The sequence below is a fragment of the Synchiropus splendidus genome, chromosome 12, assembly GCF_027744825.2.
Source record: "Synchiropus splendidus isolate RoL2022-P1 chromosome 12, RoL_Sspl_1.0, whole genome shotgun sequence".
In the NCBI taxonomy this organism is placed as follows: domain Eukaryota; kingdom Metazoa; phylum Chordata; class Actinopteri; order Syngnathiformes; family Callionymidae; genus Synchiropus; species Synchiropus splendidus.
The window spans coordinates 21,461,924-21,480,642 of record NC_071345.1 but is presented as its reverse complement, the minus strand read 5'-3'; the positions used below and the strand labels follow the sequence as shown (position 1 = coordinate 21,480,642).

The 18,719-nt window shown below is 40.6% G+C and overlaps 1 protein-coding gene across 10 annotated transcripts in view; it reads left to right on the top strand.

Annotated features, from left to right (window-relative positions):
• Window positions 1-18,719, top strand: part of LOC128768026 (adhesion G protein-coupled receptor B1-like) — a 157,600-nt gene that overhangs the window by 42,681 nt on the left and 96,200 nt on the right. For 7 of the 10 annotated variants that reach the window (XM_053880548.1, XM_053880549.1, XM_053880547.1 and 4 more), the window contains exon 3: window positions 15,543-15,701. The exons of the other annotated variants lie outside the window; for them this stretch is intronic. In XM_053880548.1, coding sequence (XP_053736523.1) covers window positions 15,543-15,701 — 159 coding nt within the window. The remainder of the gene's footprint in view (window positions 1-15,542; window positions 15,702-18,719) is intronic. 10 annotated transcript variants of the gene reach the window in all.

Below are 18,719 nucleotides of genomic sequence, written 5' to 3'. Positions count from 1 at the left end.
ACAAGTGAAAATACTTTGTGCCAAATTTTCTTTTTGACTCATCTGTACTCAATTACTTATCTCAAATCAAGATAGAAGAAGCATCAATCTGTGATTATTAGTGAGTAGCGTCTAACAATATCATCTGGAGAAGAAGGCATGGGCCAAGATTTCTGGTGGCAATGTGTTTTGACTGGTTCGGTCCAAGTGTGTTAATGTTTAACCACATCATAAGCTCTCAAATCTGTGAAGTGCAGCATTTTGGATGAGTGTTTTGTTTTTTTTCGTGCTCTTCTTTAACGGTGGTGCTCCACTAATCACGGCAGGCTGGTCAGAAGGCCTGCTTTTTGCAGAATGCTCTGGAGTTCATCCTTTCAGTATTTCTATGTAACATATGCTTTGTCCGCTAATGCCCTTCGCTATAGGTATTAGTTTCCTAACAGCATGGCCTGTAATAAGACCCAGCATTCAGAAACCAAGTGCTCAAGGGACAGGACAAAGCTGACAGTTGAGTTTTTCAAGTCCTTCACAACTTTTCATGTTGAAACTGTGAAACGTAGGTAAGGTGTTCTGAACAAAGGTGGAGTCAAATGGAATGGGTTTGAGAGCTCCTGATTTCTTAGGTATGATGAACCCCCCCCCCCCCCCCTCAAAAAAAAAAATTATATATATATGCAGTCTTCTTCAGTCACAATATAATGTTTCTTACAGGACTTTCCAGTGAATGACACGAAAACTAACACGTTCAAGACTACCTCTTTGTTTATTGTTGGTTTTGATATGTTTAATCATGTCAGATTTGATTTCATCAATGAAAAGAGATGAGTTTTCTGATAGAGTGGCTGTTCTCACGTAAGCCGTGCTGCAGCACCAGGCAAATTTAGAAGTGGCGGAATCCCTGTTGTACAGTCATTTGCTAGTCAAGTCTCAGTTTCGTTTAAGATGGACTCCAACCAGACAGCCACAGTTTGCAGCCAGCAGCATCAGAAACATGTCAGAGTAGAATTACTAGTTTGCGTGTAAAAATCTGTATATGTTTAAGCCACCGGGTTCAGAGAGCAAGAAAAGAGCAGTGGTTAGTCCGGAAATTACGGTGTGAGTATCCAGTCACAGGACGCGTACAAGTCACATTCAGCGTGAGGCCGACTAGATGGCCTTGCTGTCCCCAGCTCATGATTTGATTGGCTGTCGCAACTATCCATCGACTATATGTGTCCGTTCACTCTGAGGGTTCCTGTGCCTGCATGGTTGCTGGACTGATTTCTCCAAACATGACAACACGAGCTAGCCGAATCTGATTGGATAAAAACCCGAGAAAAGCCTAGAAAAACAACACTGGGATATACTATGACATGAGTGTGATTATTATATATACTATGTATGATATATTTTGGGAAAATACTTTGAAAATAAAATTCACTTTTCATCGAACACAGAAGACCGTCGGCTGAACTGAAGACCATGGCCTCTGTTTAGCATCTTGTTCACAAAGAGAGAATGAAAATCCGTGGAGCAGGAAGGAGACGGCTCACCTGCATCCATGATTTCTTGCGGGATGCCTGATTCAATAAGGCTGTAAGGCACCCAACATGGTGAGACTTCAGCAATTTGCGTGGTAACACATCTGTCAACACATTACGTGACACAGAGTTGTTTATAACCCTCGCCACTGCTGGGAGAATGCCAAAAGTGGCACGGAGAATTTCCTAGCTTAGCATTTTTTCCCGTGCTGCTTCACGGAATCCTAGCAATGTGGGAAACAGCATTGATTATAGCCAACGTCACAACTCATCTCGTCCGTTGCTCCCGATACAAGATGACAGCTAGTGGCATGTTAAATTTCCTCACATGGGAAAGGAGGCGCGACCACTGACTGGGCATTGGCATAGCTTTTTTAGCTTGCTGCTCCATGGCATCCGGGGAAAGGGACCTCTTAATAATGAACTTACCGTATGCATGCCTTGTTCCTTGCTAGTGATCCTTTGTGTTTTGTGCACACAGGGGCAGAGGGTTGTGGAAGTGTGTGTGTGTGTATATATATATATATATATATATATATATATACATATATATATATATATATATATATAGACACATATATATGTATATATATACACACATATATACTCAGGCTAACGTTAACATCGACACCTCTAACAGGTGTATCACTGCAATATAGCGGCAAAGCCAGCTTTGGCAGCCGATTTGTACTCTGTTGGTTCACCAAACAAAGTAAGATTAGTAGTGCTGATGCAAGAGGTTGCAAAAACACTGGAGCTGGAAATTATGCTTCGTCGTTGGATGGCACTCAAAACCAAGTGCTGGTGTTAAGGGTGAGACATGGGATTAGGCATTGTGGGAAATAAACAAGGACACTGCAGCAAGTCTTGTTTTAGATGCGTCATTATTATGGTTTGAGGATTTCTCATTAAGTGCATTCTGACTGTTTAATTGACACCACTTAATTGGTTGCATACTTTTATTTTAAAACACCACTTTTAGTGTCCTTCAAACAGGAAGTAAATACGTCCTTTCAAACTCAGACTTGACAAAACTTTGGTTCTTTGGGTTGATACTAACAAAACACAAAGACGGTGTCATGTGAGCGCAGTGTCTCATCTCGCACTGAGAACCCGAGCAGCCGAGCGTGAATTTTCAATTCTTGGTCCTTTTGTTATACATTTTTGTATCGTGTCATTAAATAATTGTATTAACTCGCTCCTGCCTCCTGTGACTCTTCCACCACTGCACTTGGCTCCCGCCCCGTGTCTAGCAGTTCGATCTGGCCAAAAACATGGACCCAGCAGTGGTGAAAGATCTATAAGACGCCTTAGCCACTCAGGCCACCAGGGTTAGGACGCTGGAAGAGGTAACTCAAACTATATTGACGCAGTTGCGACCGCTGTCTGAGGCAGTTAAACAGCTGTCCTCCCGTCCTCTTCCAGCCAGTGCTCCGCCTGTTTCCTCCGCTGCTTCAGAAACAGCGGTGCGAACACCGTGTATTCATCTCTGTGAGCCTCTCATTCCTTCTCCAGAATTTTTTTCTGGAGAAATTGATGCCTGTTCCAGATTCCTTCTGCAGTACAATCTTGTTTTTGATTTACAGCCACATTCATACGAGTCTGACCGTGCCAAGATCCCGTTTGTGATAAATCTACTCCGGGGCAGGGCAGCTCAGTGGAGCTGCGTCTATGTGGGAATCCTATTCACCAGTTTTTGAGTCATTCCGTTCTTTCTCTTCTGAGCTCTGTCGTGTTTTTGACGCTCCTTACAAGAGCGGTTCATGCTCCTCCCGTCGCTTACTGCATCTCCAGCAGAATGCCCAAGTCAGAATCTGTTTCCAAGTGCTCTCTTCGTTTCCGGGTCGCTGCGGCTGAAAGTGATTGGAACGAACTGGCCCTTGAATCTGCGTTCATCAGAGGCCTAAATAGTGAGATCCCGGACCAACTCTCGACTCGAGACGAACCCGAGTCATTTGAGGACCTGATAACTCCAACAACCGCATTAGAGAGTGCCGTCAGCAGTTACGACCCGGGTTCCACTCTTCTCCTGTTCAAGTCCCTTGGTTACCCCCTGTTATTGAACAGCCAGAGGAACCCATGCAGTTGGGAAGAACTTGTCTCTTCCCTGAGGTGCATCAGTACCAATTAGATCATGGGTTGTGTTTATATTGTGGTGCTACTGGTCATTTTTTAAGCACCTGCCCAGAACGTCCCAAGTCACCTTGTTCTCCCCCTATGACTGGCACCCACGTTAAATACACCGCTCTCTCTCAGTGTGAGAGACAACCGTGTGTTTCCTCAGGTCACTCACCAGAGACCGAGACACCCATGCTTGTGGGAAGAACTCGTCAGTCACCTGAGGCACGTCAATACCGGTTAGCTCACAAGTTTTGTTTATACTGTGGTATGGTGGGTCATGTTCTTGGCACCTGTCCTGCTTGTCCCAAGATCCCTTGTTCTTTTCCCATGACTCGTACCAAGGTTGGACTCACCTCACTATCTCTGGGCGATGGACAGCAGTACACCTTGTCAGGTCACTCACTGCATTGCACCGCTCAGACTCCAGTTGTTTCCGGTCAGGCCACCGAGGAGCTCTCCAGAGCATTTTCCAAGCCAGATGTGCCCCAGAACCCCCAGCTCGTTGTCCAACCCAGACCAGCCAAGACTTCAAGCCAAAGCACCCAAGCTCCACATCCAAGTTCAAAGCATCCTCAACGTGAGACGGCACAGTAATGGCCTCCAGTATCTCGTCAGCTGGGAAGGTTTTGGCTCTGAGGAAGATTCCTGGGTCCCCAGCTCCCTATTGGATCAGAGGCTTCTCAGTGACCACCGTCTGAATCCCAGCAGACTGGGTAAGACACCTGGAGGTGTTCCTTAAGGGCGGGGTACTGTCATGATTCCGCTTTTATTTTGATCCCTTGAATCCTGTTTTGCTTTCTCCCCCCTTTCTTCCTGTTCCTGTGGCACATGGCTGGGGCCAATCAACCCCTGATCATATGTGTATATGAGCACCTGGACTCCAGCAACGTGTGCCAGATTTGCTCCTACTGGTAATTTGCTTCATTCGTTCATCTCTGCCGTCGTACATTTATCCGTCGTTTAAATTATCTTCTGTTTCACTATTTCTAAATCCTGGTGTTCTGAGTTTTTGTAGTTTGACTCCCTTTGTTCTCCCTGCTCCGTGTGGCTTCTTGGTTTTCTCTCTGTATCTGTTAATCCCTACTTGTGCGTTAGTTTTGACGACCTCGATAGTTTACTTTTCTATTGCTCATTGTGTGTTTGCTCTCCTGTTGCAGACTCTTCTTGCATTCTCTCTTACCGGTTCGGTGACGCTTTTCGTTTGGACTCATTCCGCTGTGGACTCTTCCCAGTTTTGGTGACGCTCTGGATTTGTTTTCTGTTTTCTTCTCCCGGTTTGTTATACATTTTTGTATCGTGTCATTAAATAATTGTATTAACTCGCTCCTGCCTCCTGTGACTCTTCCACCACTGCACTTGGGTCCCGTCTAGAACCATAACATCGTGAACTCATTTCTTGTTTGCATGCAGCTTTGAGGAGGCTCCATAAGCCTCAACATGACCCAATCGACACATTTGATGCTCAAACAAGGTGAGAAAATAAATTGCTTGTGGGCTATAGTCACCTCGATCATTGTTTCAGTGTGCAGGCCTTTCCTCTCTAACTGCTGAACTTCTTCGTTCTCCAGCGTCATGACAACAGACCTTCCTTGTGAGGTCTTGCTGTTGAACTTGAGATCGTAGTAGGTGAATGACATTTTCATCTGCTTTTCACACTGTTTAATTTTGATAAATGTTTACCCCTTAGTATTTACTTAATTGCCTGTAAACAATGTAATTATTTTTTCTCCTTTGTGCACAAAATACATATATTTACTTTTATAAGGTGTTGTTGTTTGTCATTTAATGTTCTTAAATTGGTTTTGAGACCTCTGTTCTGTAGTGAGTACCAGGGATGACTTTTTACATATTTATGCTGGTTATGGCACTGATAGCCCTACAGGTGTGTGCAGGAGATATAGAGAGACAGCTGTGATAGAAATTTCTGAATGCATCAATCGCGCAAATCCAGCTGGCAAATCGTTGCGTGAACACTGCTGATGAAATTAAATCAGCTGTACTCTCTGTCTAAAAAAATAAGGGAAGCAAGCACTGGCAGCTATTGGCTAGTGAACATTAGCAACTACTGTCTGAAAATCCATTTGAGTGCCTAAGCTATCTTTGTATATCCCAGTGGGCCTCCTGGAGGGCTGCTAGAAGTTTTTTAGTTTTACACTTCTAGGCTGCTAGATGCTCAGTTCTAATTCATTAGCCACATATAGTGGCAGAAGTGTGTCACAGAATTGCCCCTGACAGCTGCAAATCCGTGATAGTCCCCAACTATGGAGAAGTTCTTGAAATGAAAAAAAAAAATTATAAAGAAAGTAATGCCCTCCCAATAGTAAAAGCTGTTCCCCTGTTGAAGCAGTTAAATTAGTTCACGTTTTATCACCACTTTCATTTACACATATCTTCTTAAGAGTTTATTTATGAAAAAGACTATTTCAGGACATTTAGACATTATATATATATATATATATATATATATATATATATATATATATATATATATATTGTATTTTATTCATGACCTGCAGTTTTTCCAATTTCCTCAACGGAACATGATTTGCACGTGGTTCTGCTGCAAACCACGTGCAGCAGTGGTGCACTGGTCACATGATTTCATGTCATTTCACAAGGTTTTGGTTTGTTTTCATGTAAAGCTATTGAACACAAATAAGTAATCACAGTAATGAATCAGTTATATCCCTTGAATGGGACCCAGACTCATTTGTTCTGGAAAAGGTGGGCCCTTAGATCAAAAAGATTAAGAACCCTTGGTATATACTATATAATGACTAGCGGAAATTTTTTTGCATTACAAAAATCACCTTCAACGCACTAAACACATGAAACTCACAAAACAATTTAAATCATTGTGAATGAATGTACATTTTGGATAAATGAGATAACTACTGTGCACTGATGCCTGTTGTTTCATCCCCAATTTTACTGAACAGTATAAATGTGTTTAAACTTATCTATTTATTGACATAACTGTTTTCTTTTTATCCTGAATAAAAGTTGACCTACTGTATGGTCAGTATTTCGATTTCAATGATTCATTTCTTTTCTATCCACCTCTCCTTTTGGGCTTCAGTGTCCATATCACCCACACGACTCAGTGAGGCTCATCCTCCATATCTATCTCCCGCTCTGAGTCACACAGCAGCCAGTAGCCCACACTGTGTGGGGAGACAAGAGCTTGTGATGTATGAGTGTTGAAACACGTGGGAAGAGGGAACCACATTGGTCTCTTTGCTGAGTGTATGCGTCTTTTTAGTTTTGTATACTGATCTGTAGATGATTCTGCATAATTCCATGTACTATTTCATGGTGTGTTGGTTGTTGAGCTGTTAAATCTGCTGCCAAAGGAGCTTGGGGAGAACGGATGTATAGAGGGAGTGACGAGCCTGCTGAGACAGCAGGGCACACAATAGTACAGTTGGGGCAAGCTTGACGAAAAAGGGAGGGAGAGGCGACTACAATGATGGAAAAAGATAGCTACTTCTCGTCTCATGGGAACACTTGAATCTAGACACGTGGTGCCAATAAACCAATAGGACTGTAGTCAGAATGTCAGGTGAGTCTGTGGGAACTGAGAATGATAGAGGTGCATGGCACTGCCATCATATTACTCATTTGCATCTAATTTGTATAGAATGGCACAGAGTGCACTATGTTCAGCTTGCTGGGGTTTATGTGTCTTGATGAGTGTCAAGGAGGAACCCTCTAATTCGGTGAAAAAAATATATTTTTCAAGTATCTGATTCTAAAGGTGGGAGAATGTTTGAGCCTTTCTTCACCCTTCCCTCTGGAATGGGACATCCATCTTCAAAATTGAACTGTCTGCTTGGATGACTTGCACCTGAATCCTGCAAACAGCTGGCTTGATATGCAACTATATGCAATGTCTTTGGACAGCATTTCGTCATCACCACTGTGATTCACTTCACAGTCGACCAGCCAGTTGGAAACATGAGTTTAACCATTGTATTCACCATTGTCGTGGGGTTCTTGTCCACACTCAAAAAAAAAAAAAATATGGCGTAGTTAAAAGAAATTGAGAAAAAAGGCCAATGTATTGTGGTCTTTTCCCAAAAGCGCAGTGATCTTCGTGGCTATTTACAATAAAAGTGGAAAAAATGCAGCAAAGAGGCTGTTCACAAAATGTACAGGGAAAACTGGACGGAGTTCCACAAAAACAACCAAGTCAGCTTTCCCAAACACAGAAAAAACAAACAGCTCACAATTAGTTTTCTCTCCAAAAAAGACAAAATTTCAATCATATAAGTACAGATCCAGATGTCAGAAATGAACAATGAATAGTCTGGCGAGTCTGGTCAGCATCTTTCCTCTTCGCTGTTCTCCTTATGCACATATACAGCTGCGTTGCATTGAGATCACAGCAGTGAAAACAGTTACTGTCGAGCGCAGCATTATTCATTTAAGCTAATCTGTCTGGACCGGACATATCGCAAGTCCTGGACCGCCTAGGCAGTCCCCCGTGGCGTGGTGCGATGCCAGGGGAGCGCATACTTTTTTGCCGTACTAGAATAAATTAAATTAAATTCACATCCACTTGTGATTTTCATTATTATTTATATTATTGACAAAAACAATGTTAATAAAGTTATTCATCATTGTAAGTTGATCTATATTACTTTCTTTTTTTCATTTCTTTAATGTTAACAAGGTTAACATTAGATACAATGTTATGCAGGGGTGCAGTGCTAGACTAATGATACCATTGACAGAGGCGGCGGAGACTTGGGGGTCGCGAAACATTTGCTTCTTCCTGGGGGGGGTGCAATAAAAAATAATTGCGAAGTGCTGGGTTAGGGTAAGCTATGGATGGCACTCGATTGCTATGTCTGCTATTTCTAAATTGCTATTTAAAGGCCATCAAACGGCCTTGTGTTTTAGTCACCCCCGCGTTTTTAGCTCTTCTTTCTATCCATTGAAACACCTATCCGTAACATTTTATGCTGAAGGCCTTTCATCAGTATAGCACTCAAAAGACTATTCTCCTAAAGTCTATAAATTATGCCATGGGAGTGAGAATGAGTTGGTTCATTTTGTGACCCTCAGTACTTTGAGTCACCAGCTCCACTCTTGTTAATTATTGGACCTTGGTATTTCCGTAAGAGAAATGTGTTTACATGAATGACTATTATCTCACAATGAAATATAATTGAAAAACAAACGTCTCTTCAGTTCGATGAGCTTTTTTTCTTTATCTGCAATCCCAACATTTGCTACTCCCCCAGTGTCCTTTCATTTCCCTCTAGTCTTATCTATCCAAACATTTTCTCTCTCTCCGTCCCTCCTCTTTAATCTCCCTCTGTCCTCACCCCCGCCTTTCATGGTTTGTTATCTCCTCCCTGCAGTTGACAATTTCTATCCTCTTGGTGTCAGCACTGGCTTGATGCCTTTTTCAGCCATAAAGCTTTGTATGCACCAATCTAAGCGTCTACTTTAATGCTTCCATGATGTTTCCTTTCCTTTTTTTGTCTTTGCTTTTCTCATCTTCTCCTACTATCTCATCATTTCATAAACACTGAGCTTGTAACCCCAACGCTTCTATTCATACCTCCGGACTTTCTATAGCCACCTGTCTGAATTTTATAATGTAACAGGAAATGGCCTCCAGATGGGTGATACATACTCTGATAGTCACTACAGCAGATGCTTTTTGAATATCAGGGTGAATCTGATGATTTGAGACGAGCAAACTATATGTCACGGAACAAGCAGACAAGTTTTTATTTTATTTTTATATGAAATGAAAATCAACACATGCAGTCCAAACAAGGTGGCAGCGAGGGTTCGGCTATATCGAGTATAGGAAAAAGGAGGGAGGAGTGAAGAGTGCAAAACCGCTATGCAAGTCTGTGCTTGCCAGCGCTATAACGCCCAAACCTGGAGAAAACAGGAAACAAAAGCAAAAGCGCTGAGTAAAACTTGTTGTGCCAGCAACCCTAACCCTCACCCTAACCCACACATTAGTTGTTGCTATTCTTGCTAATCACTGCAGCTGACCCCCATTTCCCAATATTAAAGCAGAAATGCACATTTCAGAGTGATCTTTCATTGTGGCCAGTTGGGATGGGCGATATGGACAAAAAAAAAATTGTAATTTTGGCCCTAACAATAATGATGATAAATACATACGAAAGTGCAAAGGTGAAACGACAATATGTTTCTATTTCAAGTCAACTGCCTTAAATAATCAATTTAGTTGCATAAAAACAATCAACCCAGAATCAGTAATCAATATTAACCACAAGACTGGCTGCCAGCTCTCATATGATGACATCATCCATGACTTCACAAATAAAAAAGCTCGGAGGCAGAAGACAACACACTGGACTCTTATTCTAGATAATATGTGTTCTTTTTGGGTGTTGTGCCGTTTATTAAACATTATTAGATTAGATCGCATTTATTCTGCCCACAGTAATGAAATACACACAAAAGGCAGAAAGGCAATGTGAGAAAAAGAGAAAGTGTCTAGATAACATATACAGACTGACTTACTATTATTATCCGTTGTAAATATTTCTTTTTATTGTTATGCGTTCTTGTTTTACTGCTGAGCGCTCATTATAATAAGTTGTATTCATGTTTTGTAATGTCAAAATTTTGTTGAGCATGTCTTTTGGGTCATTTTGATTAAAAAACACACAAAAAAGGAACGGTTTGATAAATACATTTTTGGTAGACGTAGGGTGATAGTCAATGAAGTCAATTGAAATGTGAGATTAGGGCTGCCCTGCGATAGGTAGAGTCTGAAGCTGGTGAGCTGATGGTCAATGCCAGGCCTTTCTCTGCGAACAGATGGTACAGGAGGCTTCATGTGTCTTTACATTGCAACCAGTGTTTGGCCAGTGTTTGACCAGGAGCATTGAGGTGCAGCAGGTTGTGGTTAGCTCCGTGATGAACAAGAGTACACCCACTGGAGAAATTTGAGATGTACTGAGGAGGGGTGCATGATATATGGTTATCGTGTTTATATCCGAAAATCAGCATTAAATACGTTGATTTTGTAAAATCCTTTATAAGTGTTTACCCTGCTTGTCCTGAAAGTAAACCTTCATCAGTGGCATACATTGTCCCTTCCGGCAGCTACTGTATGACCAGCCAACCACAATCGTTGTTTTGTGCTTTCTGTAGATCAACAGCTGAAGCCACTCAAAAACATGAGTTTAATATTTGAGTGGAACCTTTTTTTCAAACAAAGTCAAATGTATATTGTACTAATGACCAGTTACCGACGGAGCTGCTCAGTGTCACTCGATTGAGGTGGGCGAAGATGGATTAACACACTCAATGTGGTCAAAGGTCGTAGTGGAGAGCAGAATGATGTGGAAATAGTTGTATGTTGGTTATGTAATCCGACTCAGGGAGTGTGTGTCACCTGCACGACGGCTCTGTCTGATACAGGAAGAAGCGATTTGTTGAAGGTACAAGGAGAAGACAATCAAAACACTTGCTTTTCATCATCCAGGATTTTTTTTAAACAATGGAATGGAATGGGAATTTTCCGCGAACAACAATGCAAAAACCGTCATGTTCATGTCCACCTCCATGATGAGGTTTTAGGGAATAGGTGACAAAAATTAATAAATATTATGGAAGCAACAGGCATGACAAGCATATTTTATTGGATGAAGAAAAATTTCAAGTATGATTTGAAAAATGTGTGAATAATAATGCAGCACATGAAACAAGATAAAGAAAGATGTTGATCAAAGTAGATTTAGTGAAGGCTTTTGAGTAAGTCACAAGTACTATTTATATATGTATTTAAACTGCCAGAAGGAATATGAATGGGGGATAGATGTATCTAAAAATATTTGTGAAATAGCAGAAATCTATCTAAATTAACGTAATAATTAAAGGGGGGGTACATTGTAAGATCTATTAGACAATGGTGCCTCTTGTCTGTCGTATTGTTATATACTGAAGTAGAATGTAACAACAGGACAGAATTTAAGGAATGAGGGGTTCCTAAGCTTAAATGAAATGGCTTGGTGGGCTGGAATTACAAAGGTAACGGACACAGCATACATTACTCCAGGTTTTTTCATCGTCACTTTAATGGATGAAGTTGAAAGAATCGGAGAGCACATCAATAGCATTGAATAGAACGTTACATTAAGAATGGGATGCTGAAAGAACAGAGGGAGAATGTGAAATATAAATGTGTAAAAAATCAGAGAATGATTTGTAGTTATGTGTCGAGGTGAAGAAAAAAAGATACATATGAAAAAAAAAACAATAAGGAAAAATATGGTAACCTGTATAACGAGAGAAAAAAAGATCACGAGAGCGAGATTGCGAAAGGTGCGGGAACAGGCGGTGTAGGTAGTGGTTTGGCAGAGAAACATTTTTGGTGAAGTGTGACAAGCATAAATGTGAACATCTTGAGTTTCAGGTCAAAAGTATAAAGTATGTAATGTGTGTGAGAGAATGACAAATACATGTTCATGCATGAGTTTTATGGATGTACAAAATATGGATTATAATACATAAATCAGAAATAATTAATTATTTATTGTGCGGCCCGGTACCAATTAATCCATGCACTGGCACCGGTCCCAGGCCCAGGGTTTGGAGACCTGGTTGAAGACACACAAACTTTTTAGCCAACAGGAAATAGTTTGTGGCTCCAAGGTCATCCATTCCACTCAGGTAAAGTGATCAAGGTCAAAGAATAAGTGTTCATTTGACATGATGAAATGTCACACGAACATTGTTTTATGTCACACGTTGCCGCTTCTGTTTTCTTCGTCAGGGTTTGTTTTGTTCTTCTGTGCTGTTTAAACATTAGGTTATTTCCTGTTTTATTTTGGTGAGGTTAGTCTTGTCACAATTAATTATTCAGAGGGGACGTGTTCGGCACTTTTTGTGTTTTCTTTGTGTTGTATGTATAGTGGTGAAAAAAAAACAAAAGAAAGCTGTCAGGCACTCTGACTTGTTGTGTTTGCTTCCGCTGTCAGAGCTGTGAAGCAGTGGGAGATGAGCTCTTGAATCCGCGTTTCACTCCTGAAGGTGACACGTCTCTCCACCTCCCCTCTGTCATTCGACAATGGTCCAGATTCAACCGACCAATTGTGTTCTCTCATCACCACAGTGTGGGTCAGTGAGATGGAGATTGTGAGCTAACATTGAACATTTATAGTATAAGCAGATTCAGTAGATAGCCTATCACAAGTGCATGAACTGGAAACGTGCACATTTTAGAGCAACTCATATGCCGTAGTTTTACAAGTGATGCATCTTGGATTCTGTTCTGGAAAGTTTTTGGCTCATCATGAATTTGATGGACAGATTGATCCACTCCAAGTCAGAGACAGCTCGGTGTAAAAAAAAACATGCCCGCACTGAAAACAAGGAAAGAAGACACCAGGTAATTTGGAGATATGAAGAAGTAAAAATAAATTCCGTCAAATACCTTTATTGTTGTCCACATTGAAAATAAAATTTGTTGCGAATTGGGCAAGACCACTTCAGCCATAATACTTTAGGCTAGGTAGCACATACATGGGATGCTTGTTGTTTAGTAAATAAAACTCAGTCTTTCACCCTGTGTATATAGCTATAGGACACCATAAAATATGTTTTATTAGCTTTTTAGCTTGTGAGCGAAAATTAGCTGTGGAGCATAACAAAGCGGTCGATGCTGTTCAGCTTCTGTTATGCAAGTCAGAAAAATATTATACTTGTATTTGTGACTGGCTTCTCTGAAGAGTGTGTGCTGCTCACATGGTCAAACGCACACTAATTTATAGTGCGCCAGTATTTTTGTCAAGTGCCGACTTTCAGGGAGCGATCTGAAGCAGACACCTCCGTGATGTCATTGTTTATCCAAAAATGTATTTTTATTTTAATTTTGATACATAGAAAATCCACCTCCTCCAAGAATGAAAACTTTTTTCTCAATTTGTTCTATTTTCGAGTTTCCATTACTGTTAATTTTTGTTATATTTGAATATGTAACAATAATAGGTAGTAATGATAAGTAATTCTTAATGACACAAGGATTGTTCTGATGCACTTTTATCCCCTTCCAAGTAATCATTGTTTTTTTGGCACAAACTCAACAAGCAACTGCCACTGCTGCTGTTGTGAACAGGAGCGTCTACTACTGTGAGTCGTTCCCCACTAGATTATTATGTAATTTGTTATTAAAATCATTATTAATTATTAAAATCATAGTTAAAGTTGTAAATGGAGTAAATAATGTAAAAGAATGGTCTATTGACACAGAGAGAATCATATTTGGAATCACAACTGTAGTAGAATCCTACTGTAATTGATTAGATTAGATTGCCTTCATTCTTCCCACAAGTGTTATAATAAGAGTAATAATTATACTTTTATTATTATTGTTATTATTATTATTATTATTATTATTAGTAGTAGTAGTAGTAGTAGTAGTATTGTTATTATGTGCTATTATATCCCCGTATTCCACATTTTTGTGACATTTATGATTTTAATGAAAAAAAGAGATCATAAGGAAAGGAAGTAATAAACAACACTATGCATTAGACGATCTGATTTTGTTTTTCTTTAGTCTATTTTGTTTCTGAACATGCTCATCTGATATGCAACATGTCACACAAAGACAAACGTGTGTGTGTGAAAAGTACGCATGAGTCTCACCAATGATTTATTTTATTTTTTTCCCATTTCCCATATCTTGGATGTGCTGCTTTGCCAAAAACCTCCTGGCACAAAGGGAAAACAGACAAAGGAGCGTATTGCCCTACAGTGACTTTCTAAATGACGATGGTGATCAGTTCTTCCACAGTTCTTCCACGCTTCCAAATGATCCCCAATCGACATTGCATCACGCTTGTCCTTTAACAAAGACAAATTAATGGCATTGCGATCTCTGGGCTTTGCATCAGAAAAGAATCTTCTGGTTAGACTTCTGGGGTATTGGATATAGCAACATGGTAACAGGATTAGGACACTGAAGAGTAGACTGTGACTGTGTGCAGCTTCGTACAAGATCCTCCCTTACTCAGCAGCAACACAATTTATTGGAAACATGAGTGAGGCAAATCAGCAAGAGCTATTTTCAAGATGCCTAAGCTTCACTGCACCTGTCTTTTGGACTTAGGAGTTAGCAACCATATACTCAGAAAGAGATGGTGTGGTCAGACACAAAGGAAATGAAGCTGAGTAGCAGGAAAGACCAGAAAAAAAGTATATAAACGAACAACACAATTCAGTCAACAACCCGAGGGGTGCTGCTCAAAACCAGGATAAGGGATTAAGTCATAATTTCCCAGTTATCCTGTCTTAATTTAACCCTGACTCAGATGCATGAAAGCAGGTATAATTAAGTCTGGCAAAGATGCTATGGTTATTCATTCTTTACAGCTAGTTTCCTCCTGAGTAGGCCAACAACCAGGCTATGATTACTCCTGGCTATTTCATCCGTTAGTTGTGTAAGAACTTTATTTGCTTTATGGGATTTACATGCAATTGGTAAATATTTTGCATCATTTTAATTATCCTGTATTAAATCGTTGGAGATACAGTATATTGTTATTGTTAAATCAGTGCAAATGACTGAGTATCATACAACATGAAGGACAAGACCTAGACACAAGCTTAGACATAGTTACATAAAAGAGCTGTTATTCGCTTTGCTGCTTTTCAATCTCTAAAATGTAAGACATGTTGCCTCCACTATAAGTAAAGTGAGTCACTAAAATGTCAAATGTAACAATACTGGATTAGAGAAGACTGAAATAAGCATGAACATGCATTCAGACATTCATTCATTCCATTTCTTTTTTGCAATTGTTATCATTAACTTCTACCCCGTCGGATGTTTTGTCAGCAAGAGCACAGCAACAAATATGACAGCACATTGTGATTGACAACTGTGAGATGTTGTGTTTGTCTGCCTGCCTGTAGGTGGCTGGAGCATGTGGGGACAGTGGGCACAGTGCACCAGCGAGTGTGGAGGCGGGATTCAAACACGGACCCGCCTGTGCAAGTCAGTCACAGAAGAGTCAAACCCCTGTGAGGGAGTGCTAGAAGAAGGTAGACCTTGCAACTCCCAAGACTGCCAGGGTGAGTTGTTTTCCAAAACACACATACATCTTTGTATCTCTGTGTTTGGGAAGACCACTCATTAGCACGAGGCTTTTCAAGAAAATACATCTACAAGATTCCTCTGAAGAATAAGGTTGAAAATGACTCACTTCAACAAGTAGAGACACACAGGTTTGGGTCGGCTTATTCACATAATGCTTTACCTAGCCTCTCATCCTTCACTTAACCATCCAAAACAAATGGCTAAACTTAACCAGGGGTATTAACCAAATTATAAAATCTTCTATAATTATAATGACCTTATGGGAATAACTTTAAATATGGGGCAGAAATTATTTGAAATGTTCTTCACTGTGTAGAAGTATGGACTGAATGGTATGCAGTAAAACAATCATGAAGGCATGTTGTATTATAGCTCTGCACATATGTCAAATAATTTGTCATGTGAGGCATGGCAGATTGAAATAAACATTTATTTATTTATTTAATTCCTTGGGCATGCTATGTGATGAGCAAGTTGTTGCAGATGGCTTGCATGCTCAATCCACTCTTCGCTGGATGTAGCAGTGGTCGGGTTACAAAGTGCAACGCAGACAGTGAAGCACTAATGCCAACAAGCTTTGTGTTCCTGGCTGCCATACCTTTTGAATAGGACGGTCAAGTGCAAACCTCGTGTGAGGGAGGCAGAGGTTCTACGTAGAGCAGAACAGTGAGCGGCAAGATGCAGCGTTGAGTAGCAGGTAACAGCGAGAGGGAGAAGCAAGAACCAAGAGGAAAGAGCAAGAGGAAAGACGACAAGAGAGACTTCCAAAATGTAGTCTTTTAACCTGGGGTCCAGTGCGAACAGTCCCTTGCTTGGTGGATGAGCACAACTGTCTATCTTAACTTTCCCATCTCAATTTAAAATTTCAAACGAGACTAAGCATGAACATTCGAACATACAGGGAAGCATGATAACAATATGACAATGAGTCGTTAACTTTCATGACATAGTTTCTAGAATGACTGTCTTATGGGATCACAAGTTCTTGGAATCAACGTTTCTTTTCAGAGAAATATGCATTTAACCATGCACATATGAGTCTGTCTTTGTCCTTTTGAGGTATGTTGAAGCATGGGTTAAGCAAAGGTCAGGCCTGCGAGGTCAGGTCAACCTTGTGTTGCTCACCTGATGTTCTGGAATGCTTTCCAACTGAGTTCTCCAAAGAATCGGCACATTTATGACCTGTCTGGAGAACCCACAAATATCTGATGAGGATAGTGGTGGCCGAAAACCAGTAGACATGTCATGGACTGAGGTTAACCATTCAGAGGTCTCATCAGACATTTACTCTTGTATCTTTGAAGAAAGAATCACTACAATAGTTTTGATTTGAGTAGAGTAAAATCAAATTACAGTAATCCTGGACAGTATTCTGCCAAAACTGTGTTCATCGAGCCCTGACAGCTAATGTCTCTGATCGTTGGAACTAATTCCATAGCTATGATAAGTAATGTTTTAACAAACAGCACAATGATGGCAGAAGGAAGAGATGACCATGCCTACTCTGATGCCCTGTATGATGAAAACTGATGGAGAAAATGTTCTGGGTCAGCTCTGCATCGTCTGAGTCGGTTACGGTGTCAGCATCTTCCTTACATTTCTTCAGTCCCATAAAGGTACCAAATTGAACATGTCCCTAGATGGACAGACAGACAGGCAGACTGACTGATAGATAGATAGTGCTGAAGGTCACATAATAATAATAATAATAATAATACACAATAATAACACATTTCTGAATAACAACAACATTGAACACTGAACCGAACCTGTTTACATTATTCCATAAATGAAAGTGATACATCAAGCACTGTACAATACGTGAGCACATCAACGGTATCACAAAATGAAATGCTGAAATAAAAACAACACTTTTGGTGGGACATTGCCATTGCTAAGGATCAGTAGCAGTCACATTTGTCATTAGTCATTAGGTCTAATACTGCAACACTAACTCAGCAGTTGCTGAGCGCATCGCAGAATTAACTTGCAATCTCCTCACATCTAGTCAGTGTCAAGTCAGGTCCTCGTCTTATCAAGTTAAGCCATGTCTTGTCTGGTGTTTTTTTCATCGTCAACGTCTTGTCAAGTTTTTACTGTGACTGTTTGCCATCAAGACGCACAATATTCAAGGCATCTTTATTTGCATAAAAAAAACAGACATAGAAAATAATGTATCAAACCTAAGCTATTTTTTGTCATGAGCTTTGGTCTTAACAGAAAGAACAGGATTTTGGACTCAAGGAGTCAGATCAGGGTTGGGTATCTTATAAGGGCTCCTCCTTTGGAGGCTTTTGAGAGCCAGCTGGGTGGTGACCGAGGGGTGAACCCAGGAGCAGGTGGAGAGATTATATCTCTTCACTAGCCTGGGAGCATCCCGCAGTAAGAGCTTGACGCTGCCCAGGAGAAGGATGTTTGGCCCCTCCTGTTGAAGCTGCTGCCCCTGCGACCCGGGCGAGAATGGATCAAGGGAAACTATTTTTGTCTACTGAAAACACAAAACAAAAGAGGACTATGACTTTGCATTTCTCTTTTTCCAATGTTGCATGATTGCAGTTGCATGACTTCAGTCTATGACATAGAATGTTCTGTGTCAAATGTGCAAAGATACAAAAGTAACCATTATCTTTTCTGATCTTTTTGGAAGTTATACGAGTACACAGTGTTTTTGCATGCAAATGTAAAACTGTGAACGCTATAAACTGTGAACTCAGTTTTACTCACACCGTGATTGAGAGGAACAGATCCATGCACTTGTAACTGATGATTCATGTCCTTGGGGTTGAAGAAAGACATTTGTCAAAGAAATGACACAGTTATAGATCTGTTTTCAGAAAACGTTGTATGCAGGGCATGTTCTACGAGTGTCGAGTTTTTGTTGGCATTTTGGTGATGAGTGAGGAGCAGATCAAATGTGTCTTACAACTGCAGATTCAAGAGTATATGTCTACTAACAGGTTTAGGTGCATCTATTGCACAGAGCATACATTGTG